At 39.3% G+C, this 19,313-nt stretch overlaps 1 protein-coding gene and 1 non-coding gene across 3 annotated transcripts; one reads left to right on the top strand and one right to left on the bottom strand.

Moving 5' to 3' along the window:
- Positions 1 to 96: 96 nt before the first annotated feature.
- On the top strand, positions 97 to 18,173 carry LOC137258451 (ribosome quality control complex subunit TCF25-like). 2 transcript variants are annotated; one of them, XM_067796135.1, is made up of 17 exons: positions 97 to 373; positions 2,319 to 2,561; positions 2,785 to 2,921; positions 3,492 to 3,557; positions 3,920 to 4,005; positions 4,841 to 4,971; positions 5,338 to 5,437; positions 6,127 to 6,220; positions 6,526 to 6,618; positions 8,231 to 8,336; positions 8,777 to 8,884; positions 10,287 to 10,405; positions 11,065 to 11,223; positions 13,285 to 13,375; positions 14,475 to 14,554; positions 15,474 to 15,549; positions 16,154 to 18,173. In XM_067796135.1, the coding sequence occupies exons 1-17, from the start codon at positions 206 to 208 to the stop codon at positions 16,358 to 16,360; spliced, it is 2,064 nt and encodes a 687-aa protein (XP_067652236.1). In that variant the 5' UTR covers positions 97 to 205; the 3' UTR covers positions 16,361 to 18,173. The 2 variants fall into 2 exon arrangements, with proteins under 2 accessions (XP_067652236.1, XP_067652237.1); XM_067796136.1 differs by having other exon boundaries at positions 2,788 to 2,921; positions 16,154 to 16,395.
- On the bottom strand, positions 12,080 to 12,152 carry Trnat-ugu (transfer RNA threonine (anticodon UGU)). Its single transcript has one exon. It is a non-coding gene; the product is annotated as a tRNA-Thr (tRNA).
- Positions 18,174 to 19,313: the final 1,140 nt, after the last annotated feature.

Genomic DNA, 19,313 nt, shown 5'->3' with positions numbered 1-19,313 from the left:
TATCTTTTCTGCATAGGAACATCTGCAATGTGCTTAAAAATATTTGTTTGTAAGCAATCAATTTTAGTAGGGAATATTTCCTTCACTCAGATTAGTAACGGAGTTAATGTATCTTCACTTCCGGTTGTGAAAGCAGACAGCTTTCATAGTGGAAAACTTATGGTCTGGAAGACATCTAGCTGAAAGTTCATTGCTTCACTGTATCATGTCTAGCAGGGCTTTAAGGAGACTTCAGGGCGACGGGGACATCCTCAGTGCCGTCCCAGTCGAACTTGTAGTCGACTCAGATTCCCCCGAAGAAGCTGAATTTCAAGAAGTAAAAAGCAAAAAGAAAAATAAGCGAAGGAAACCAGCTTTTAACCCCTTTGAACTGGTATGTCTGTATTTAGAATTGTGCATGTATATACAACAACTCACGTAATACAGATAGCAGATGATAACCATTTTCGTTTTCAAATATCGCAGATGATTGTAAATTAAAAGTTAAAGTAAATTAAAAGTCCCAAAGTTAGCTGAATTCGACGCTCTGGTGATTTCGACGATTGCATTGCTAGCGCTATATCGAGGAAGTGCGCGCGCGATTGGAGTGCAAAAACAGTTTCATAGTTTCACAGTAGGGCGGATGCTCAGTTCCTGTCATGAGACGTTTTATTGACAATTTAAATCCAGAAGTTAAGTTATTTAAAGAGCAAATAAACATCAATATTATTTACCCAAGATCGCTAATACCACTTCAGATGCAAAATCAGTTGCCTGTTTAACAAAAAATGCTGAGGGAAATCCAGCAAGATCAGTCGTCTGCTGTTGACAGGTTATGTATTAAACAGGAAGCCACGTGATGAAAACACTCCCTGGCTGTGCGGAGGTAAAAGTAGGAGTCATCGTTGAATACATATACAAAATAGCCAGATGTTGCAAGCAGCTACAAATTCGCCAATACGATGTCATCAATGCTATTTTTGTAGGAAACACATATTTTTGTGTGAAATATATGAATATATCTGTATCAATCAAGGTTAGCAAAAACAAAACGTTAAATGATATTTAAGATGAAAATTACGTTTTTGTCTTACATCGTCAAAACCCCTAACACTGGGATATAAAAGGAAGAGATGAACTGCTCTTCAGCTCTGTGCAGCTGACAAGTCCCATTAAGACAGTAATATACGCCGATTAAATACTGTTGTTGTATTTAAATACCTTGGATTTTCACATTGTCATAAATCTCATACTGACTGGGTGGCCAGGCTTGGCAACTTTGGTGACTGCTGATTTGTTCATCGTTTAATGTCACTCTCAGCAATACTCCAGCTATATGGCAGTTGCCTGTAAATTACTGAATCTGGACCAGACAATCTAGTGATCAACATCATGAGCATCACTCAACTGAGCTATGGTGACGTGTCAACCAAGTCAGAGAACCTGTCCACACAGTTCCATTAGCTGCTTCTTACAACATGAACAGTTTTAACCTGGCCCTTCACGGGTTTCAATTATTAGATTGTGTCTGTAACAACAAACAGAGCAAAAACAATCGGCATTGTCCAACAATGAAATAAAACAAACCAAGAAATCAACGTTGTTCGAATGACATTGACAGTTTTGATAAATATATGATATCTAACATTCTGGCTGTAATCTGCATGCAGTTTTATATAGTAACAACTCTGGTTTTACTAAACACTGAAAGTTATGTTCTTTGCTGAATACTGAACAAATTTAAAGGATAGGACAGCTCTACAGTTCTGGGTGTTCCGAAATCATCGATCCGACAGAGTTAATATAACCTAGATCCTCTAGCAAAGACATATTCAAGTACAGAGTAAAACATAACATTAGAACCTTGAACCCTAACATCAAATTAGGGAGTTTATTAGGTCCCAACATTAAAGTTCTGCAGAAGAAAACCTTGAGGTTCGACAGAAAATTCAAACACTTGAGTATATTCTCCATATAAGTAGCTACTGCTGAAACAGTATGCCATAGAGCAGCGGTACACCATAATGCATTCCCAAAATTTGATATTTTGTTCTGTCATTTCTGTCTAGTCATAAAAGGACAGTTGTGTTTATTCCAAATAACAAAGATAATAGTTATTTTTTTTCAATGTTATCAAACAATGTAAGCCTTCTGATGTCACTTTTCTACTACATGATGATATCTCATATACCGAACTAAAGTGGACTGAACCGAGGTCCTTATACCACAATTCGTACCAAACCGTGGTAAGAGAATATCATTTCACCCCTATGAGTGGTACAGTTTGTGAAAATCTGTTTCCATTTTGAAAAAGAATATGTTGTGATGTTCAATTTCAGTTGAATGATGATGTTGAAGAGGAGCCGGAGCTGATCATTGTTGAACCTGTAAAACCAGCTGAACTTAATGATGAAGCTGATGTGAAACAAACTAAAGAGAATGGGGAAAAGAATAAAGAGAAAACTGAAAATCCTGTGGAAGAGGACGAGGAAAATTCCCCAAAAGCTGTCACAAAAAAGAAGAAAAAGAAAAAAAAGAAAAAAGGAAAAGAAAATGATAACACAGCTGCACCCACTGGAGATGTAAGAATATTTTAAACTTTCCTGTATTCATTTATAGCAACATGAGTTGAATGAGCTAGCTTCGTGACTTGTAGCTGTCCCATTAACCTACTAGGGAAAATTGTAATGAAAAATAGATTTGCCATAAACCAGTTGTATGCAACTGCAGATATATTTTGACCCTTCTGAAGTAATAGGCCTATAAGTGTTTGTTTTCTGTCTGTGATGCTGTACTGTTTGACAGCAGGGTGAAGATGAGATTGATGCTGGTATACGAGAGGTGAATCGTATCCTGGGACTGACAGACCAGACTTCTGGTGGTGGTGTGGTGGTAGACACGATAACCAGTGACATGCGAGCTCTGCTAAATGTGGAACACAGGTAAGGAAACAAGACACATTAAAGAATGTGTGGATTCTATGGCAGAGTTGGTCCCACTGCTGTAATTATCTTGGACCAAAGGTGGTTGGATAGTTTGTTGGTTTGTTGTTTAATGCAGCAATATTGCTGCTATGTTGCACAAAGTATCAAGTTTGAACCAGACAATCCAGTGATCAACATCATGAGCTTCGTTCTATGCAGTGACATGTCAACCAAGTCTGTGAGTCTGACTACTTGATCCTGTTAGTCGCCTCTTGCAACAAGCATGGGTTAATGAAAACCATTCCTAGTCAGGATCTTCTTGGGTATCTTGAACCAAAGAAGTCAGAATAAAAAATACAAATACAGTAAAGTGCTTCAGTCTTGTAATAATGTCAAGGGGTCCACTATTTTTAGTACATTCTAACTATAGTTCATTATACACCTGTCATTAGAAAATATTCAGCTAGTAACCAGGATTACAAAACAGTCTGATAGTTTTCTGAAAAGACATGCTTTTGATAAAATTGATAGATACAGCATTGACTTGACAGGACCATTATTGATTGTGTTTTTCTTTTTTGTCAACAGGAATCTAAATCCTGATAATGAAATGAGGAGGATATTTGGTTCCAGGGTAGTTCAGCAAGAAACAAAGTAAGTCAAGTAGTTTCACCTGGAATTGATATGAGAATATTTTTACTGAAATAATCACTTTAATTCTCTGATGAGGTACACTAATTACTCTAATAGCAGATGTAAATGGTCTTTGTATTATTGCGTTTATACTGAAGGTTTGATTTGTTCATTGATGTATACTGCCCCCCCCCCCCCCCCCCCCACACACACACACACACACACACACACCTCCAAAATCATAATAACTTTGCTATCTTTTCCATCTGCACTTCCATGACTATGAACAGTTATCATGTTTAAATGTTAGGCGATATATTCTGATTGTAAATAATTATGAATTTATGATACTTCACTTATAAATGTCTCTCCTCAATACAAAGTCGGCAGAGAGGAAGACATAGAACTTTCCATAGAGGGACGAAGCTAGTCCAGCCTCGAGACAACTGGCCAGCGATTGGAAGAACAGGTGATATGATAGAATCATGAAGAAATCCTCCCAGTTACTTCTCACAACATAACCCCTTCGATTAGGTTTTTAGAACAGTTTTGAATTTGATCAGTTATTCAGTTAAAACGATAATGAGTTACTAAGTCTGTTCCATAACTGCTTGGATCTTAAAGTGTCTGTTGCATCGGAACTGGCCATTTAAGTTTGTAGTAGAGATGAAGAAATTTTGTTCATGTAAGTCTGAATTCTTCACTCAATGGATTTAGAAGCCAGGTAGAGCAATAAGCTCAGAGCTCAAAGTGGCCTTCATCGTGAGCTTTACAGGATATGAGCAGATCAGGCCAGCTTAGCCTTTTCAATACAGCCTTTGAAAGTGATACTGCATTCCTTAAACTGCAATCACAACTAGACAATAGATTGTGACATTTTTACTATACTATTTTAACATTTACTATTTACTTTTACTGTTATCTATTTTTTTACTATTTGGGAACATATAGTTCTGGTACATCATTTATAACTATGCTATTATTTGAGTGTTTTCATATTGGCCAGGGGCGGGGGGGTAGCCAAGTGGTTAAAGCGTTCGTTCATCACGCCGAAGACCTGGGTTCGATTCCCCACGTGGGTACAATGTGTGAGGCTGGTGTCCCCCGCCGTGATATCGCTGGATTATTGCTGAAAGGGGCGTAAATCCAAACTCACTCACTCACTCATTCATATTGGCCATGTGATAGGTCCTCGGTCAGTCTTATTGCTCTTGACAGACTGGGTTAGGTCAATGTGTCTGACCCATAACTAGGCAGTATGAATCCACACTTTTAATAACAAAATAAATTTGTGTCTGTTATAGGTTTATCTATGTCACTTCTAGACAACCGTCCAAACTGTCAGCTGTTTACATTTGAACATAATCACCAATACCAGCAGACCGAGTTCAAATTTCTGGAAGCTGTGGAGTCACTCAACCCACAGAACATTGCTGTAAGTCTGCAGAGCTAGTAAAGGGGATGAGGTCATTTGACAGAAGATCTTTATTTGAACAAAACTCAAATTTTTATTAGGCATGAAATGAACAGGTATATGTTCAAAGTTACTGTTACGGCATGCTTCTATTTGTTCTTGGAACAAAGATCCTAGAGCAGGAACATGACTTTCAAAATCAGATCGTTATTTTTAGATTTTACTGATGGGCTTATAGTGGTCCAGACACATGTACTGCTTTGGCATCATTCCTTTATTTGACAATGGAAGCAATTGCTTCAGTATTGTTACAGTATTTTAGTCACCCAATAGTTTCCCAGCTGGGCCACAGTTCCTTGAGACACTGAATGTTTTGTGTTTGTACAGAATTTGCTGCAGATGCACCCCTACCACATCAATGGACTCATCCAGTTAAGTGATGTCTTTAAGATGAGTGAAGATATGCAGATGGCTGCTGAACTTATTGGTAAGGCATTTCAAGTTATTATGTGACTAAGGTTTGTTGTTTGTTAACATAATTTTTATTCCAACTGTTTTTCTGTAGTCAATCCAGTGGTTGATATCATGAGCAGCATCCAGCATTGTCATGGTATCAGCCACTACCTACGAGGTCAATCAAGCTTGAGCAACTGATCCAAATTAGTTGTCTCTTCTACAAATTCTAGTAATGTTAATCCAGGTCATGTTTAGACAGGTCAAGTTTTACATAGTCTAACATTTAGAGGTGTACTTGTGTACCCACTGCAATCTGCAGACATGCCACATGTAGACAGACTGTTAATTGATTAGGAAGGTGATCCACCAGAAGGTAGACAGACATACTGTCATCATGGTCATCAATCACAGGCATGGGCTCAATTTAAATACCTTGTATTTTGACATTGTTAATCCTTTTTGAGAAAAATGGAAAAATCTCAAATTTGCAAACACATTTCTTTCATATGGGATATCACAGTGTTCTTTTGGCTGCCAGTGATAAAAATTGGAATGACCAGTCGTTTTGTACTGTGTTCAGGGCAATGGGGACTTGTCCTAGATGTCTTCCTTATATGTGTCCGTCTTTGGAGCATGTAGGCCATGAATTGAAACTCCATCAAAAAGCGCGTGAGATGGTGTGAATTTGAACTTTTAACAATTTGTTATTGTTCATTATAGAGAGAGCTCTGTATGCATTTGAGCATACGTTCCATCCGTCCTTCAGTATGACAACCGGCACCTGCAGACTCGACTTCAGGAGGCAAGAGAACAGGTACTGGTAATACAGTGAGAATTAAACTGTCTTCATAAAGTAAGAGAAGCTGTCTGCATGCTGTTCAAGCTATCTGCTGTTAGTATGTCTGTTGAACAAGCTATATGATGTTTGTATGTCTGTTGAACAAGCTATATGGTGTTTGTATGTCTGTTGAACAAGCTATATGATGTTTGTATGTCTGTTGAAGAAGTTACTTGATGTCTGTATGTCTGAACAAGTTATATGATGTTTTTAGGTCTGTTGAACAAACTGTATGATTGTATGTCTGTTGAACAAGCTATATGATGTTTGTATGTCTACAGGGCAATGTACCTGTGCCTGTTCCGACATCTGTTGTCAGTAGGACAGAGGGGGTGCAACAGGACTGCTCTGGAGTTCTGTAAACTTCTTCTCAGGTAGGTATAAACTAGTCATTAAGAAAGGTTACTGAGTAGATATGAACCAGAACCAGTTTAACCTAACCAGTATCTATTACCATGACACATGAATAATTGTATGCAAAATATATCTGCAAACTGTTTTTATCAAGCACTCTTTTCATCTCATTCAATTTTTGGGATGTCGGATGTTCAGTGTTCTACAAATGGAGGACAATGACCTTTTATGTATTCCAGTGTTCAAAATAGCCACTGGCCCACTGGCCCACTAGCCCATTGCAAGTGAAAATATAGTCGGGCAAGTAAATCTCTGTAGTCACTTGCCCAACTGGCTATTGAAATTTCATGGGGTCATTTAGTAAATTTACTACTCTATCCAACTTTTTAAGTTATAATACACTTTTAAATCATGCAAGATTACAGTGTGTTAAAAATGCTCATAATATTAACAGCTTAATGATGAAAACTGTGTCTACATTTACATTTCCAGGCTAGTGAATTATTTTCACAACTGGCTAGTGAATTATTTTGTGGGCTAGTAACTTTCTGGCATAGATGACCTGACTAGCAAAATTTGGAAACTATTGCACTTACTGGTAACATTGTTGTGGTGGGCAAGCTGTTTAGGCGCTAGTTCATATAAATGCATAAAATCGGTGATTTACAGTGTGATTAGGTTGTCTGACAAAACATCCACTTGCAAAGTTTTAGATTGGTTGGAACATTGGATGAAGAGTTTGTTAAAAAAAAGACAGGTCCACATGCATTTCATGCCAAACTATATTCTACCATGACTTCAGTAAATACTGGATTCTGATTGGTTAATCAAAGTCATTCAGAGGTATATAATCACGTTATATACCTCTAGATATAGCTCTAAATTTTGTATTTAAAACCTCACGCTACGCGTTCGGTTTTCAATCAAATTTAGAGCTACTATAATTTCGTTATACACCTCTGATTTTCCAACACAGTATGTTTATCTCCTAAGTAATCCAGCAAGCTTGGAGGTGCTGGGATGGAACTTATTTGTGACCGTGTAAAAAGCTTTGGAGTCATCTGTGTGTAGACTCTTTACTTAGTGTGCAGTACACAACCCTGTGCACTTAAGAGAACTCATGAATCTGTTGGTAGATGACCAGATGGTGGCCACACAAGTATGTGCAAACACCTGGTTATGGGTACAGCAAAGCTCAGTAAATATAGACAAAGTACTGTGACTATGTGCCCCAGTCCACCCAGCTGTGAGTGGGTACCTCGTAACAATGGTAAAGGCACATTAATTCAGTGCACCTAGCAGGCTGCAAGAGTTGTATGATCTTAAGGGAGTTGAGATTGAAAATACGATGTACAGCTGCAGTGGCCATCCAATGATCTGGAGAAAAGCAAAGTGTGCGTGAGCAGTTGAACTGGCGAACTGGATATCAGTGTTATAGAAATGTCTAGGATAATAGATCTTCACTCATGAAATTACTTGCTGCCTTGTGAGGGGTGTCACATATTGCTGGAATATGGCTGTGCACAGCATTAAACAGCAAACAAATTCCCTTGAATTAAAACTTAAATGTGTTTCAAGGCTTATGTTATATTTCTTGTCACTGATTGTTGAATAAGGCTACACATATTACAGCTTGGACCCTGACGGTGACCCTATGTGTGTACTGCTGATGATTGACTTCTATGCACTGCGAGCTGAACAGTTTAGCTTCATCATTCGCATGTACCATGAGTGGGAGGTGAGTGGATTTAGAAAGCTGTGTACTTAGACTTGCTTTGTGTACCTCTTTTCAGTTAGTTCTTTAAGCAGAAGTGAATTAATTTTCAATAATCTACAATTTGTTTTTAAGATGCAGGAGGTATTCTGCCTGTTTGTAGTTTTGGGTTTCCTTTTTCAAATCAAAGTGCTCAAGGTATATCCACACTTTAGCTGTGATTCCTTATGAAACAAGTTAAAGAGAATTCACTGTCTTAGGATATGAAAATAGAAACAAGTGACAAATTGGTATCTTAAAAATATATCCCTGATATTCTAGAAATCACTCACTCACTCACTCACTCACTCACTCACTCACTCACTCACTCACTCACTCACTCACTCACTCACTCACTCACTCACTCACTCACTCACTCACTCACTCAGTGCCATGGCATTTATATTGGATTGTGTCATTTGCAGGCTCATCGGAACCTGACCCAGTTGCCCAACTTTGCATTCTCTGTTCCGCTGGCAATGTTCCATGTGGCCAATCAAAACCAGGAAAGTACAGATGCTGCAGATAACCTGGTGAGTTATGCACCGTGAGATATGTACACAAGATGCAAGGTTTTCTGTCTAAGTGTGACCATTGTAGTTCACAGGTGTGACTTTTGGTTGCACACGATCTTGCTGACATCAAGCACACAGGCCACAAACCAAGTGAAACTAAACAAGGTTGGTTACGGAGACTGATTAGATGACTGATTGTCAGGTTGACCCTGAGAGCTTGGACTTCATAGTATACATTGGAGCACATTTGTTGTCAAATTAGGCAAGCAGCTTTACCCGGATTCATCCCCATTTTAACTGAGGTCCTGGGATGACCACTGTAGACTAATGCTTAGTCCCTGAATATATATATAATTTTGATAGTAACAAATGAACTCATTTAAATTGAAAAGGAGCCCCAGTGAGATGGGAGATTCAGGGAAAACATGGGAAATCTAGACTTGCTTCATTTTGTGGCTTTAGCATTGCATGGAGGTGCTTGGCAATATGGAAAATGATGTGATCAACGGCATGAACATTTATATGCACAACTGGGAACCGATGACTTGTGCCAACTAAGACTATGAGCCTGACCACCTAATCCTGTTAGCAGCCTCTTATGACAAGCAAGGGTTACTGATGGCCGAAGCAACTGAAAGTAAAAGAAATAGTATATAGTGTGATGCTGTGTTTTTAATAAAGATGGAGATTTCCTTGCTTGAACCAAAGCTAGTGATTAAGTCAGGAAAGTTTTTTTATGGACTGTCCAAACATTTAAACACAATTTGTCACAACAAACCTATCTGATAAATATCTTCTTGCTTCTGTGTTAATAGGTTCAATCATTCCAATAACCACATTCTTTTGGGTCCGTCCTGTTAGACTTTCTTTTATTCTTTCCTAGATGATACGTATGTAGGACTGAGTGATATGTGCCAAGTAGAACCCTGAGAGAGAGTATACATTGTAACATTACATGTTGTCCACTGGTCATGAGGGGGCCATGGGCAAACGGGGAACAAAAACAAACCTAAGGGTACAAGAGCCCATGGACCCCGAGGGACCAGTGAACAACATATTTATCTTACCGAACACCCAAGTTTTAATTTCGAGCTGTTTGAAGCACTTCTGTTGAATGCAAGGCTAATCTCTATTTTGGAGACGACATAAGGTAAACAGATTCGAGTTATATCCCTTCCATCGATTTTCAGTCGCAAAACATCGGTAATTTTCGTGCTTGATGTATGATTCAATGTTATTTGAGGTAAAAAAGTACTACCATGAAGCACCAGAAGAGTTCGGAATTCCCAGCAGTGTACATTGAAAATAATACATCGCCTGTAAGCGGGGTACAGTGAAAATAATAGAATAGCGCTTAGGCAATCAGAAAGCGACATTCATGCGTGAGGTAAGATAATACAGAATGTGTGGTTGTTTGTAGCTCCAGTCCAGCCTGATCATGTTTCCGGGGATTCTGATGCCACTGCTGGACAAGTGCAGTGTCAACCCAGATAGTGCTGTCACATCACATCCATTTTTTGGACCTGCCGCTCAGAACAGGTGAGCAGTTCATGCCAGGCATTGTATCTATCATACACTGTACGAGGCAGGCACCGTAGGCAGTAACCACTGTATTACGCATGTACTGTACTTCATAGGGGCTGTAGGAAACAGGTGTTATACAGGTTGTATATTAGGCAGACACTGTACACTACAAGGCAGGCACTGTAAGAAAGAGGTTCTGTGGGAGGCATATATTCTGAAGGACAAGCATTGTATGAGACTGGCACTATAGGAGGTGGGTTTTGTTGGGAGGTTTTGTTTTTTTGGTGCTAACAACACACTCAACAATGTTCAACTGTGTGGCCACTGTCTGTAAGTAATCAAGGCTGAACCAGACAATCCAGTGATCAACAACATGAGATAGTAAGGTGGTAGTGTAGGAGGCAAGCTCCGTATTAGGCAGGCACTGTTCATGGCAGGCGTTTAACAAGGACAGTGTCGTACAAGAATAGCACTTGATACATCAGGTTGTGTACCAACACACTGTTTGATGCAGGTACTGTATATTACACTTCACAAAGAACCTACTAACAGTGTTGGTATTGAAACTGTTATTCAACAGGTCTATCTTGTGATGCCAGACTTGTTTTCCTGCTGAACACTTCAGACAGTGGAAATATGATTAACACAACAAATATCATCCTTCCATTTGACAGTCAGACGGTGGCGCTGAAGCAGCTGATAGCTCTGTACATAGGGCGGAGTTTCTCCTGCTGGAAGGAGCCTGATGCTATGACCTGGCTGGAGAGGAACGTGAAGGAGGTGTTGGCGAGAGTGGACAGGAAAGACCCACTGGTTGAGGATGCCAGGCAAAAGTAAGGCCATCACTTAGCAGTGCTAGAGGAGTGTGTCAGTTACTATATCCAACATTTGTTATAAAAATTTATCAAATATAGTGACATTTGGGCCACATATTAAAATTCCCTGAACAAACAATACAAACTCTCTTTTCAGTGATGGACCCTCACTTCTCTTTCTTGAAAAGTAAAATACAGAATGTTAAGTAAATTTCAGTCTTTTAAGTCTGTTTTTGGGGTGTTGTAGATAGTTACTTATGAACTGGTCAAGAGGATTGGCGATTATTGCTGCTGGGAGAGTTCAGAATAAGAGTGCATGATAGTGTAATGGGGTTGGAAAACCAATGTTGATGCTGGTTTTATTGACATCACCAACATCATAAGGGAAACAGGGGCATCTAGTTATGGTTCTGTTGAACCAAGAATCATAGCAAGACTGTATCTTGGATTTAAACACACAGAATCATTTGTAAATAATGCAAATTCTGCTACACACTGCAGTTCCTTAGGTCCACCCCTTGTTTTATTGCTATGGACAGTGCAATATACAGGTATTATATATAGGCCTGTAACCACAACTCAAATGCTAGTGTGATGTTTATTCTTTGGGTTTAGTGAAATAACCAAACTGGAAGACAGGTTTGTTTACTATCAGGGAATTATACTGAGCTTCAAGGAGTAGTTAAACTAAATATAAATGGTATTGTTTCCAGAATAGTATGTTTGGATTCAGAACGGATATGCTCCTAGAAATAATATATGATATTTAGATATAATTTTGATAAGTCAAGTATATTTATAGCATATACAACTACATAATTCATTTGTTTCAAACTCCTTGTAAAAATTACATATTAAAAAAAAAAGGGAATTCAGCCCCCAGTGAGGATCGAACTCACGACCCCTGGTTTACAAGACCAGTGCTCTAACCACTGAGCTATGGAGGCTTATACTAGCATGTCAAGATGTTTCAGGAGTCATTCCAAACGTTTCAGAAAGCCAGGAGACTTGGATAACAAACACAATACCCATATTGATTACATGTAACACCTGGTTCCTGTGCAATACACACATTGCCTCTCAGTCTCACACAAACTGAGGTAGGAACAGTATAATCAATAACTGGTGCAGCATATGTGTATAAGTCATTTACAGTGTATTGTAAAGGGTATGACTGAGAATGATTTGATTGTGTGTAGTATATTATTGGAATTGTAGTAACTATGTCTTGTTAAGTGTATTGACACAAGGACAGTGCCTAACAACGGGGAGAAGTCATTTCTAAAATAACGCAAATCATGTAAAAATTGTAATTCAGGATAATATAGAGGAGAGTTGGTTAGAGGGACGTGGTGAAGGAATGTAGAGGGGAAAGGTGATGTAATATAGAGGGAAGGGGTGATGTAATATACAGGGGAAGGGTGAGGTAATTTAGACGACAGTTGGTTAGAGGGACTGAGGTTTGAGGAAAGGTGAGGGAATATAGAAGAGAAGGGTGAGGTAACATAGAAGGAAGGGGTGAGGTAATACAGAGGGTAAGGGTGAGGGAATATAGAAGGAAGGGAGGTAATATAGAGGGAATGGTCACATAATATGGAGGGTAGGAGTGAGGTAATATAGATATTAGTTGGCTAGAGGGACTTAGGTTTGAGGAAGGGGTGAGGGAATATTGAGGGAAGGGACGTACATAATACAGAGGGAAGGGATGAGGTAATATAGGGGGTAGTTGGTTGGAGGGAATCAGGTTTAGGGAAGGGGTGAGAGAATATAGAGGGAAGGGGTGAGGTAATATAGAAGGGAGTGAGCTAAAGTGAATCAGGTTTGGGTAAGGTTTGGGGGATGGGGTTGTGGTCTGTCAAAGGTTCACCAAATAAGATAATGGCATCTGGGTGAGGGCTAGGGGCGAATACAGCTTTTTGAGAAATGAGAGCTTGCACAGTTCATTTTCACCCATTTGCACAAGAGTTTCAATGGTCATTTAAAATACTGTCAGGATAAAAAGAGGGGAACTGTAGATTTGTATGATAAATCTTAGGGTTGGTTGTATTGAGCAATATTGTTTTGTCATCTGATCTACAGGCGAAGTATTCGGTACCAAGGCACGCCACGTAACATCTACCGGCACATCATCGTGTCAGAGATCAAGGATGCCACAGCTGAACTTCCCCCAGTAAGTCCTTTCAGTGAACAGAAAGATATTCCCACACATGTTTGATTGATCTCATTTGTGAGTGAGTGAGTGAGTGAGTGAGTTTGATTTTACGCTGCTTTAAGCATTATTCCAACTGCATCATGGCGGGGTACAGCAGAAATGGGTTTCACACATTGTACCCATGAGGGGAATCAAACCCATGTCTTCACTGTGATGAGCGAATGCTGTAACAACTAGGCTGCCCCACCACTCAACTGCAACTGATGTAAACTTATGATGGTTCAACAGATTTCCCTTGGCTTAATGCAGTTTGCTACAGTAAACATGATCCCATGCAGCTACATAACATGCAGAAGGTCCCAGATATATATATGTCAGGGCTAGTGGAAAAGAAGCTTGTCTGTGACTCCAGTGTTATGACATTATTCTTTAATAAGCCCTCGGTGGTTGGGTAGCATTATGGTTAAAGCTTCCACTCATCAGGCTGAAGAAATGGGTTTGATTCCCCACAGTGATCCAGCGTGTAAAGCCTATTTCTGGTGTCCTTGCTGTGATATTGCTGGAATGTTGCTAAAAAGCAGTTTAAAACCATCTTTACTCTAATTTTAAAGAACCCAACACATCACGAAACATTCTCTGACTTTATGCTTGACTAACTGCTTCACCTCTGTCTGTGTGTATTTGGTCTGTACCTGTAATCCCTCTCTCTCAGACCCATGAAGGTCCCGGAGTAGAAGAGGTCTTCAGCAACCCATGCTTGCCATAAAATGTGACTATTCTAGTTGTAAGAGGCGACTAACGGGATCGTGTGGTCAGGCTCACTGACTTGGTTGACACATGTCATCGGTTCCCAATTGCGCGGATCGATGCTCATGTTGTTGATCACTGGATCGTCTGGACCAGACTTGAACATTTACAGACCGCTGCCATATAGCTGGAATATTGCTGAGTGCGATGTAAAACTAAACTCACTCACTCCCCACTCTCTGATAATACAATGTATCCATAGTGCCCACATTAGATATCATTGCACAGCAGGGGGACAATGGCAGGGTATTTTAATGAGGATTTACACTCAGAAGTTTATTGCAAGTTGAAAGTATCTGTTTCCTTCCAGGAACTGACGACATCTCCTATTCTGAGCTACGACCCTCTGCCTCCTCATGATTCTGTTACAACCTACGAACGACGAGTCAGGTGAGCTGACTCAGTCTGTCATGCAGACCCCGCAACACATGCAAGTCTAGAATGTATGGCAGGATTACCACAGATTCAGACTGAAAATGAAAGTATCTGGGCTCGTTTTTGTTGTATTTTATGAACGTATTTAGAAACCATAGTTTTTCTGTAAAAAGAGCCTCACATATCCAAAGATTCTAGAGATGCTAAGAGAAATATAACATTTTGCCATAATGCAAAACCCACTTGAACTGATGAATCATGTGGCTACACTCGAAGCCACTACAGAAACCATGATCCTTAAACAGTCACTTAACAGTCAGTCACAGTCCTTGATGCCTGATTTCTACACAAGGTGAAGGTTTTGTATGCATGTATGTAATCAACAATTGTAAGTAAGTAAGTGTTTTCGTCTTTCTATGCATTCAAGTTACATGTGTATCATATGTAATTGTATGATTGTCAAAGGGAGATAATTCCATTACATTCTGTGTGAAATGTGTGTAACTAGGGCTGGTGTCTAATTCACACCTTTTAGTTGGTCCAAAGCCAGTCCGAATTAGACAGAGTGCACTGTATGTTCATTGCAGAGACTGGATGTTTGTCTGTTGTTATTGGTAATAGTCAATGATGACATATAGTTTTTCTGTTAAGTCATGGGACTTTTCTTAAGTCTGAATTTATTTCAAGTAATTGCTTGTATCCGTATCTCAGAGCTTGACATAAACACTATGAGGTCCACATCCAACATGAGTGTAAAATGTTTACAGCTGAATCATGGCTAGTGATATTCATAGCTGGATAACAGAATTGGCTCAGAAACATGACAAAGAGGGAAAGAATAACACCACCTTCTCATACTTTGGGAAAGTGTAACTTTCACTGTTGAATAGCTGTTCTATTGAAATTAGTAATGAACAATTACTGTTTGTTTCAGGGGTCGAAGAGGGGAGCAGGGAGGCAGTTCACTTTCTCTCTTTCTGCGGTCCTTGTTGCCTAACTACAACCCCAATGTACGTGTACATCTTTGAGGATACGTAAAGAAAATAGGGGCACACCTGGCCTAGTAGTCTGAGAAGTTCGCTTTGTAGAGTTGCATCCTTTAGGGAATTTAATCCCAGTTTGCCCGATTACATAGGTTTCCTCAAACTGAGTTGTGTCCCTTAGTTGTGGCAGGATAAACTGTAAATCTTAACTTTTCTCCAATTGTGTGCTTGTGCTTGTTGATTCACTTTTTTGCCTTTGTCACGTCCGGTTTGCTCTGATTTAACAAATATCACAGTATAGTACTGATCAGTGAATAATAATATCAATTAAATATAGTTTGAAGCAGTTCAGGACAAAGATCTTATTGGTTTCACTTCAATCTTTGTCACCTCCAGATCAAGGTATAATACTGAGTGGTTAGTGGTTAAAGCATTCACTTGTCACACTGAAAACCAGGGTTCAATTACCTACATGGGTAAAAGGAGTGAAGCTCTGATGACCCCTGCGGTGATGTTGCTGGGATATTGTTAAAAATGGCATAAAACCATATTCACCTACTGTATCTGAAATACTATTCAAAGCATTTCAGGACATGAGTCTGACCATGCTGACAATGACACTTCATTCCAGGACCCGGATCCAGCCCCAGCAGCAGCTCCAGCTGCAGAGGGAGCAGCAGGGGGAGATAACCCAGAAGGGAACAACTTGCGAAGAGGTATTGGCGTGTTGATGGATGCTATGCGGGACTTGTTGAACAACATCCAGCCTGTGGAGCCTCCAGTGGAGAACAGACAGGATGAAGATGGGGAGGAGAGGGATGAGGGGGAGTGGGACTGAGGGGGAAAGGGAACAGGACACCAGGATGAAGATGGTGATAGGCTGAGAAGGTAGGGCAGAGGGCCCTGTGAATTATGAAGGGGACGTGGTTGCTGGGGTAGGGGACAGGTGTGTGTGAGAAAATGTGTGTGTGTATGTATGAGTATGTGTGAAGGGGAGGTGGAAGGAGGGGTTCCATGTGTGAGAAACAGGATGTTCAGGTTGGTGGTAAAATGAGGGGTCAGGGAGGAGTGTGATGAGAGAAACAGGATACGAAGGGTGGTAGTAAAACAAGGGTTGATGAGGAAGGCAGAAGGTTATGGAGAAATAGCATACCAGAGTTGTGGTAAAATGAGGGATGTGGAGTGTGAATGAGGAGTCAAAGAACCAAACTGAGAGTGTGATATTGAAGATGGGAAGACATTACTGTAAAGGAAGCCAAGAGAATTGTCTTTGAGAAGAAGATTGGATGATAATGGAGGTAATGAATATGAACTTGCCAAATTGTCATGAAAAGTTTTAAGTCCAATCCAATACTCCTACACAAAGGTTTCAAAGGACGTTATCTCAGGTGCAACCAGAGGAACTTTAACTACCCTGTCTAAATGAAGTATAGGGTCTTGAGCCATTAATTATTATAATGTGTCTGCTGTGTAAATGATGTGTTTCAGAACTTCAGTCTCGACAAAGAAATCCCAGAACAAATTATATTTCCTCGGTACAAGTTGTACTCTCATTGTGGCTTAGATACCATTTTATTCAGCAGTGACAAGAGCTATAGGATATGTATTGCAGATTTTATTATCTACCAGTCAGAAATAATTCTGTATAAATCTGATGAGCTGTTCTGAAAGCGTCCTCGTTTGAATCTAGAAGAGTTGGCTCAGACTTGCTTCGAAGAAACTGACCTGATGTGATCCTCTGTTAAAGGACTGTCTGATCATCATTCATAGAGGTATTGTGTTAGAATTTAAGATTTGATTTTGAATACAACAAAGTTCAAGTTTATACCAGGGAATCTGGTCTTGTCAGGTCCTGTGATGGTGCTATGAATATATTTTATATTCAAGTGACATGATGCCTTACGGTGATGACCCTGAGTACAGAATGATATGGATGGAGTAGACTTGTATTGTAATATAATTCAGACTAAGTCTATAAATATGTCAGATAGTCACATTACATGTAATTCAATATATCACAATACATGCTGTACTTTGTGTATATTAACTGTGGATCCAGGCGAATATAGCATAAAAATATTAGCATGTTTGCTAAAACTATTAGATAGATGGATTCATCTAGTTTCAATCATTTAGCTTTTGCATATAGGTAGTTCAGTTTAACCATGTATTTTTATACTGAAATCTGTTTTATGTATAATCAAATTACTTGAAAAGTGAGAAGGCAAACTCAACAAGTAATTGTTTCAGTTTCAGATCTAGTGAGAAATCATGTATTTATGTAACATATGTTGTAACAGCAGGGGAGAAAAGAGGAACAGTAGCATGCTGTTTTTCTGTACCACGATTGTTCAACATATGTCCATGCTGAAGTGTTCTGGAGCGTGGCAGTGGATAAATCACATGAATTAATATTTGGTTTCTCTTGCATGGTGTAGTTACATGTAGTGTTTGAATATCTGGAGCTGGGTAAACATTGCAATGAGAAGTCTCAAATCTGACACAGAATGTTTCTGAAGCTGTAGCTATTGACTTTGAACGCATCAAGGTTTCATCAATCATGCATAACTGTAAGTGATTCTTTGTATATAACCCAAATATTGAATTGTATACAGTTTTCATGAATACAATAAAATGTTAATTAAGTTTAAGCTGGGTGTTGGGTGGTGTGCATTTTTTTATGTCTGCGTTTGTAGTCAAGACAAGACTCCTTCACAAATGTGTGCCAAGTATTTGTCATGAACTGACATCCCAATGAAAGCTGTATGACTATCAAAGATTTGATCTCATATGAAGATATGATGCATGTATGCCTGACCTTTATTGGTGACTAATGTCTATTCAGTTTAAGTGCTTGCATATTCATAATTTTACTTTGTCATAGTAAGGAAATTATTCAATTTTCATAGTAGGGATATTACATTGTCATAGCCGGCAATGATATTACATTGACAAAAAAAAGCTATTACATTGTCTTATAGCTAAAATGGATAGAATTATCATTAAAACGACTGCACGTTATCAGAAATGAACGGGCCACGGTAACTTGATAATGCATGCAAAATGCTTATATGACGGGCCATTATCAAGCCTGTTGTTAGGTGACGTCATAAGTAGCTCAACTGTTGAAGTTCAATCACCTACGGCTCGTTTGAACTTGGGTTCATTATTGACCATATATCTGGCTCACATTCGTCACATGTGCTTATGCCATTATGCACTTTCCAGCCTGTGCCAACCATAACAATTGTATCATAAATGACAACATACAGCAATGAAAATATCGACTTGAAGTCTAACGTTGTTGATCACTGAAAACAATGGCGGCTGGTAGTATGAGCAGAGGTCAAAGTCTCTCAATAGTGACGTCATCTGTGTTGTTCTTTGATGTGTCAATGTTTGTAAAATGTGTGTTAGTGACCTCTGTCGTTTTGTTGTTGGCAGTAAATGCTTCTAAACCGATGCCGCTGTTTTTATTCTTATTTTATTAAAAATTCTATTCATTTTAGCTATAATAACGGTAACGCTATTTTTCAGGGCATTATCATTTGCAGGAGTCCCCGGTCTTTTCAGCTGCCCTCCTTCATCGGGCAGTTAATGAAAGACCTCAGGCTTCTGCAAATGATAATGAAAAATAGCGTTACCCTTATAATAGCAGGGATCTTATGCAGTCACTGTAGGGTATACATTGTCACTAGACTGAATGATGCGTTAAACAACAAACCAAACAACCAACCAACATTGTCATGGTAGGAATATTACATTGTAAGGATATTACATTGTCAATAGTA

This window comes from Haliotis asinina, chromosome 12, assembly GCF_037392515.1.
Source record: "Haliotis asinina isolate JCU_RB_2024 chromosome 12, JCU_Hal_asi_v2, whole genome shotgun sequence".
NCBI lineage: Eukaryota > Metazoa > Mollusca > Gastropoda > Lepetellida > Haliotidae > Haliotis > Haliotis asinina.
The sequence above is the reverse complement of the archived record's forward strand: the minus strand, read 5'-3'. Positions and strand labels throughout refer to the sequence as shown.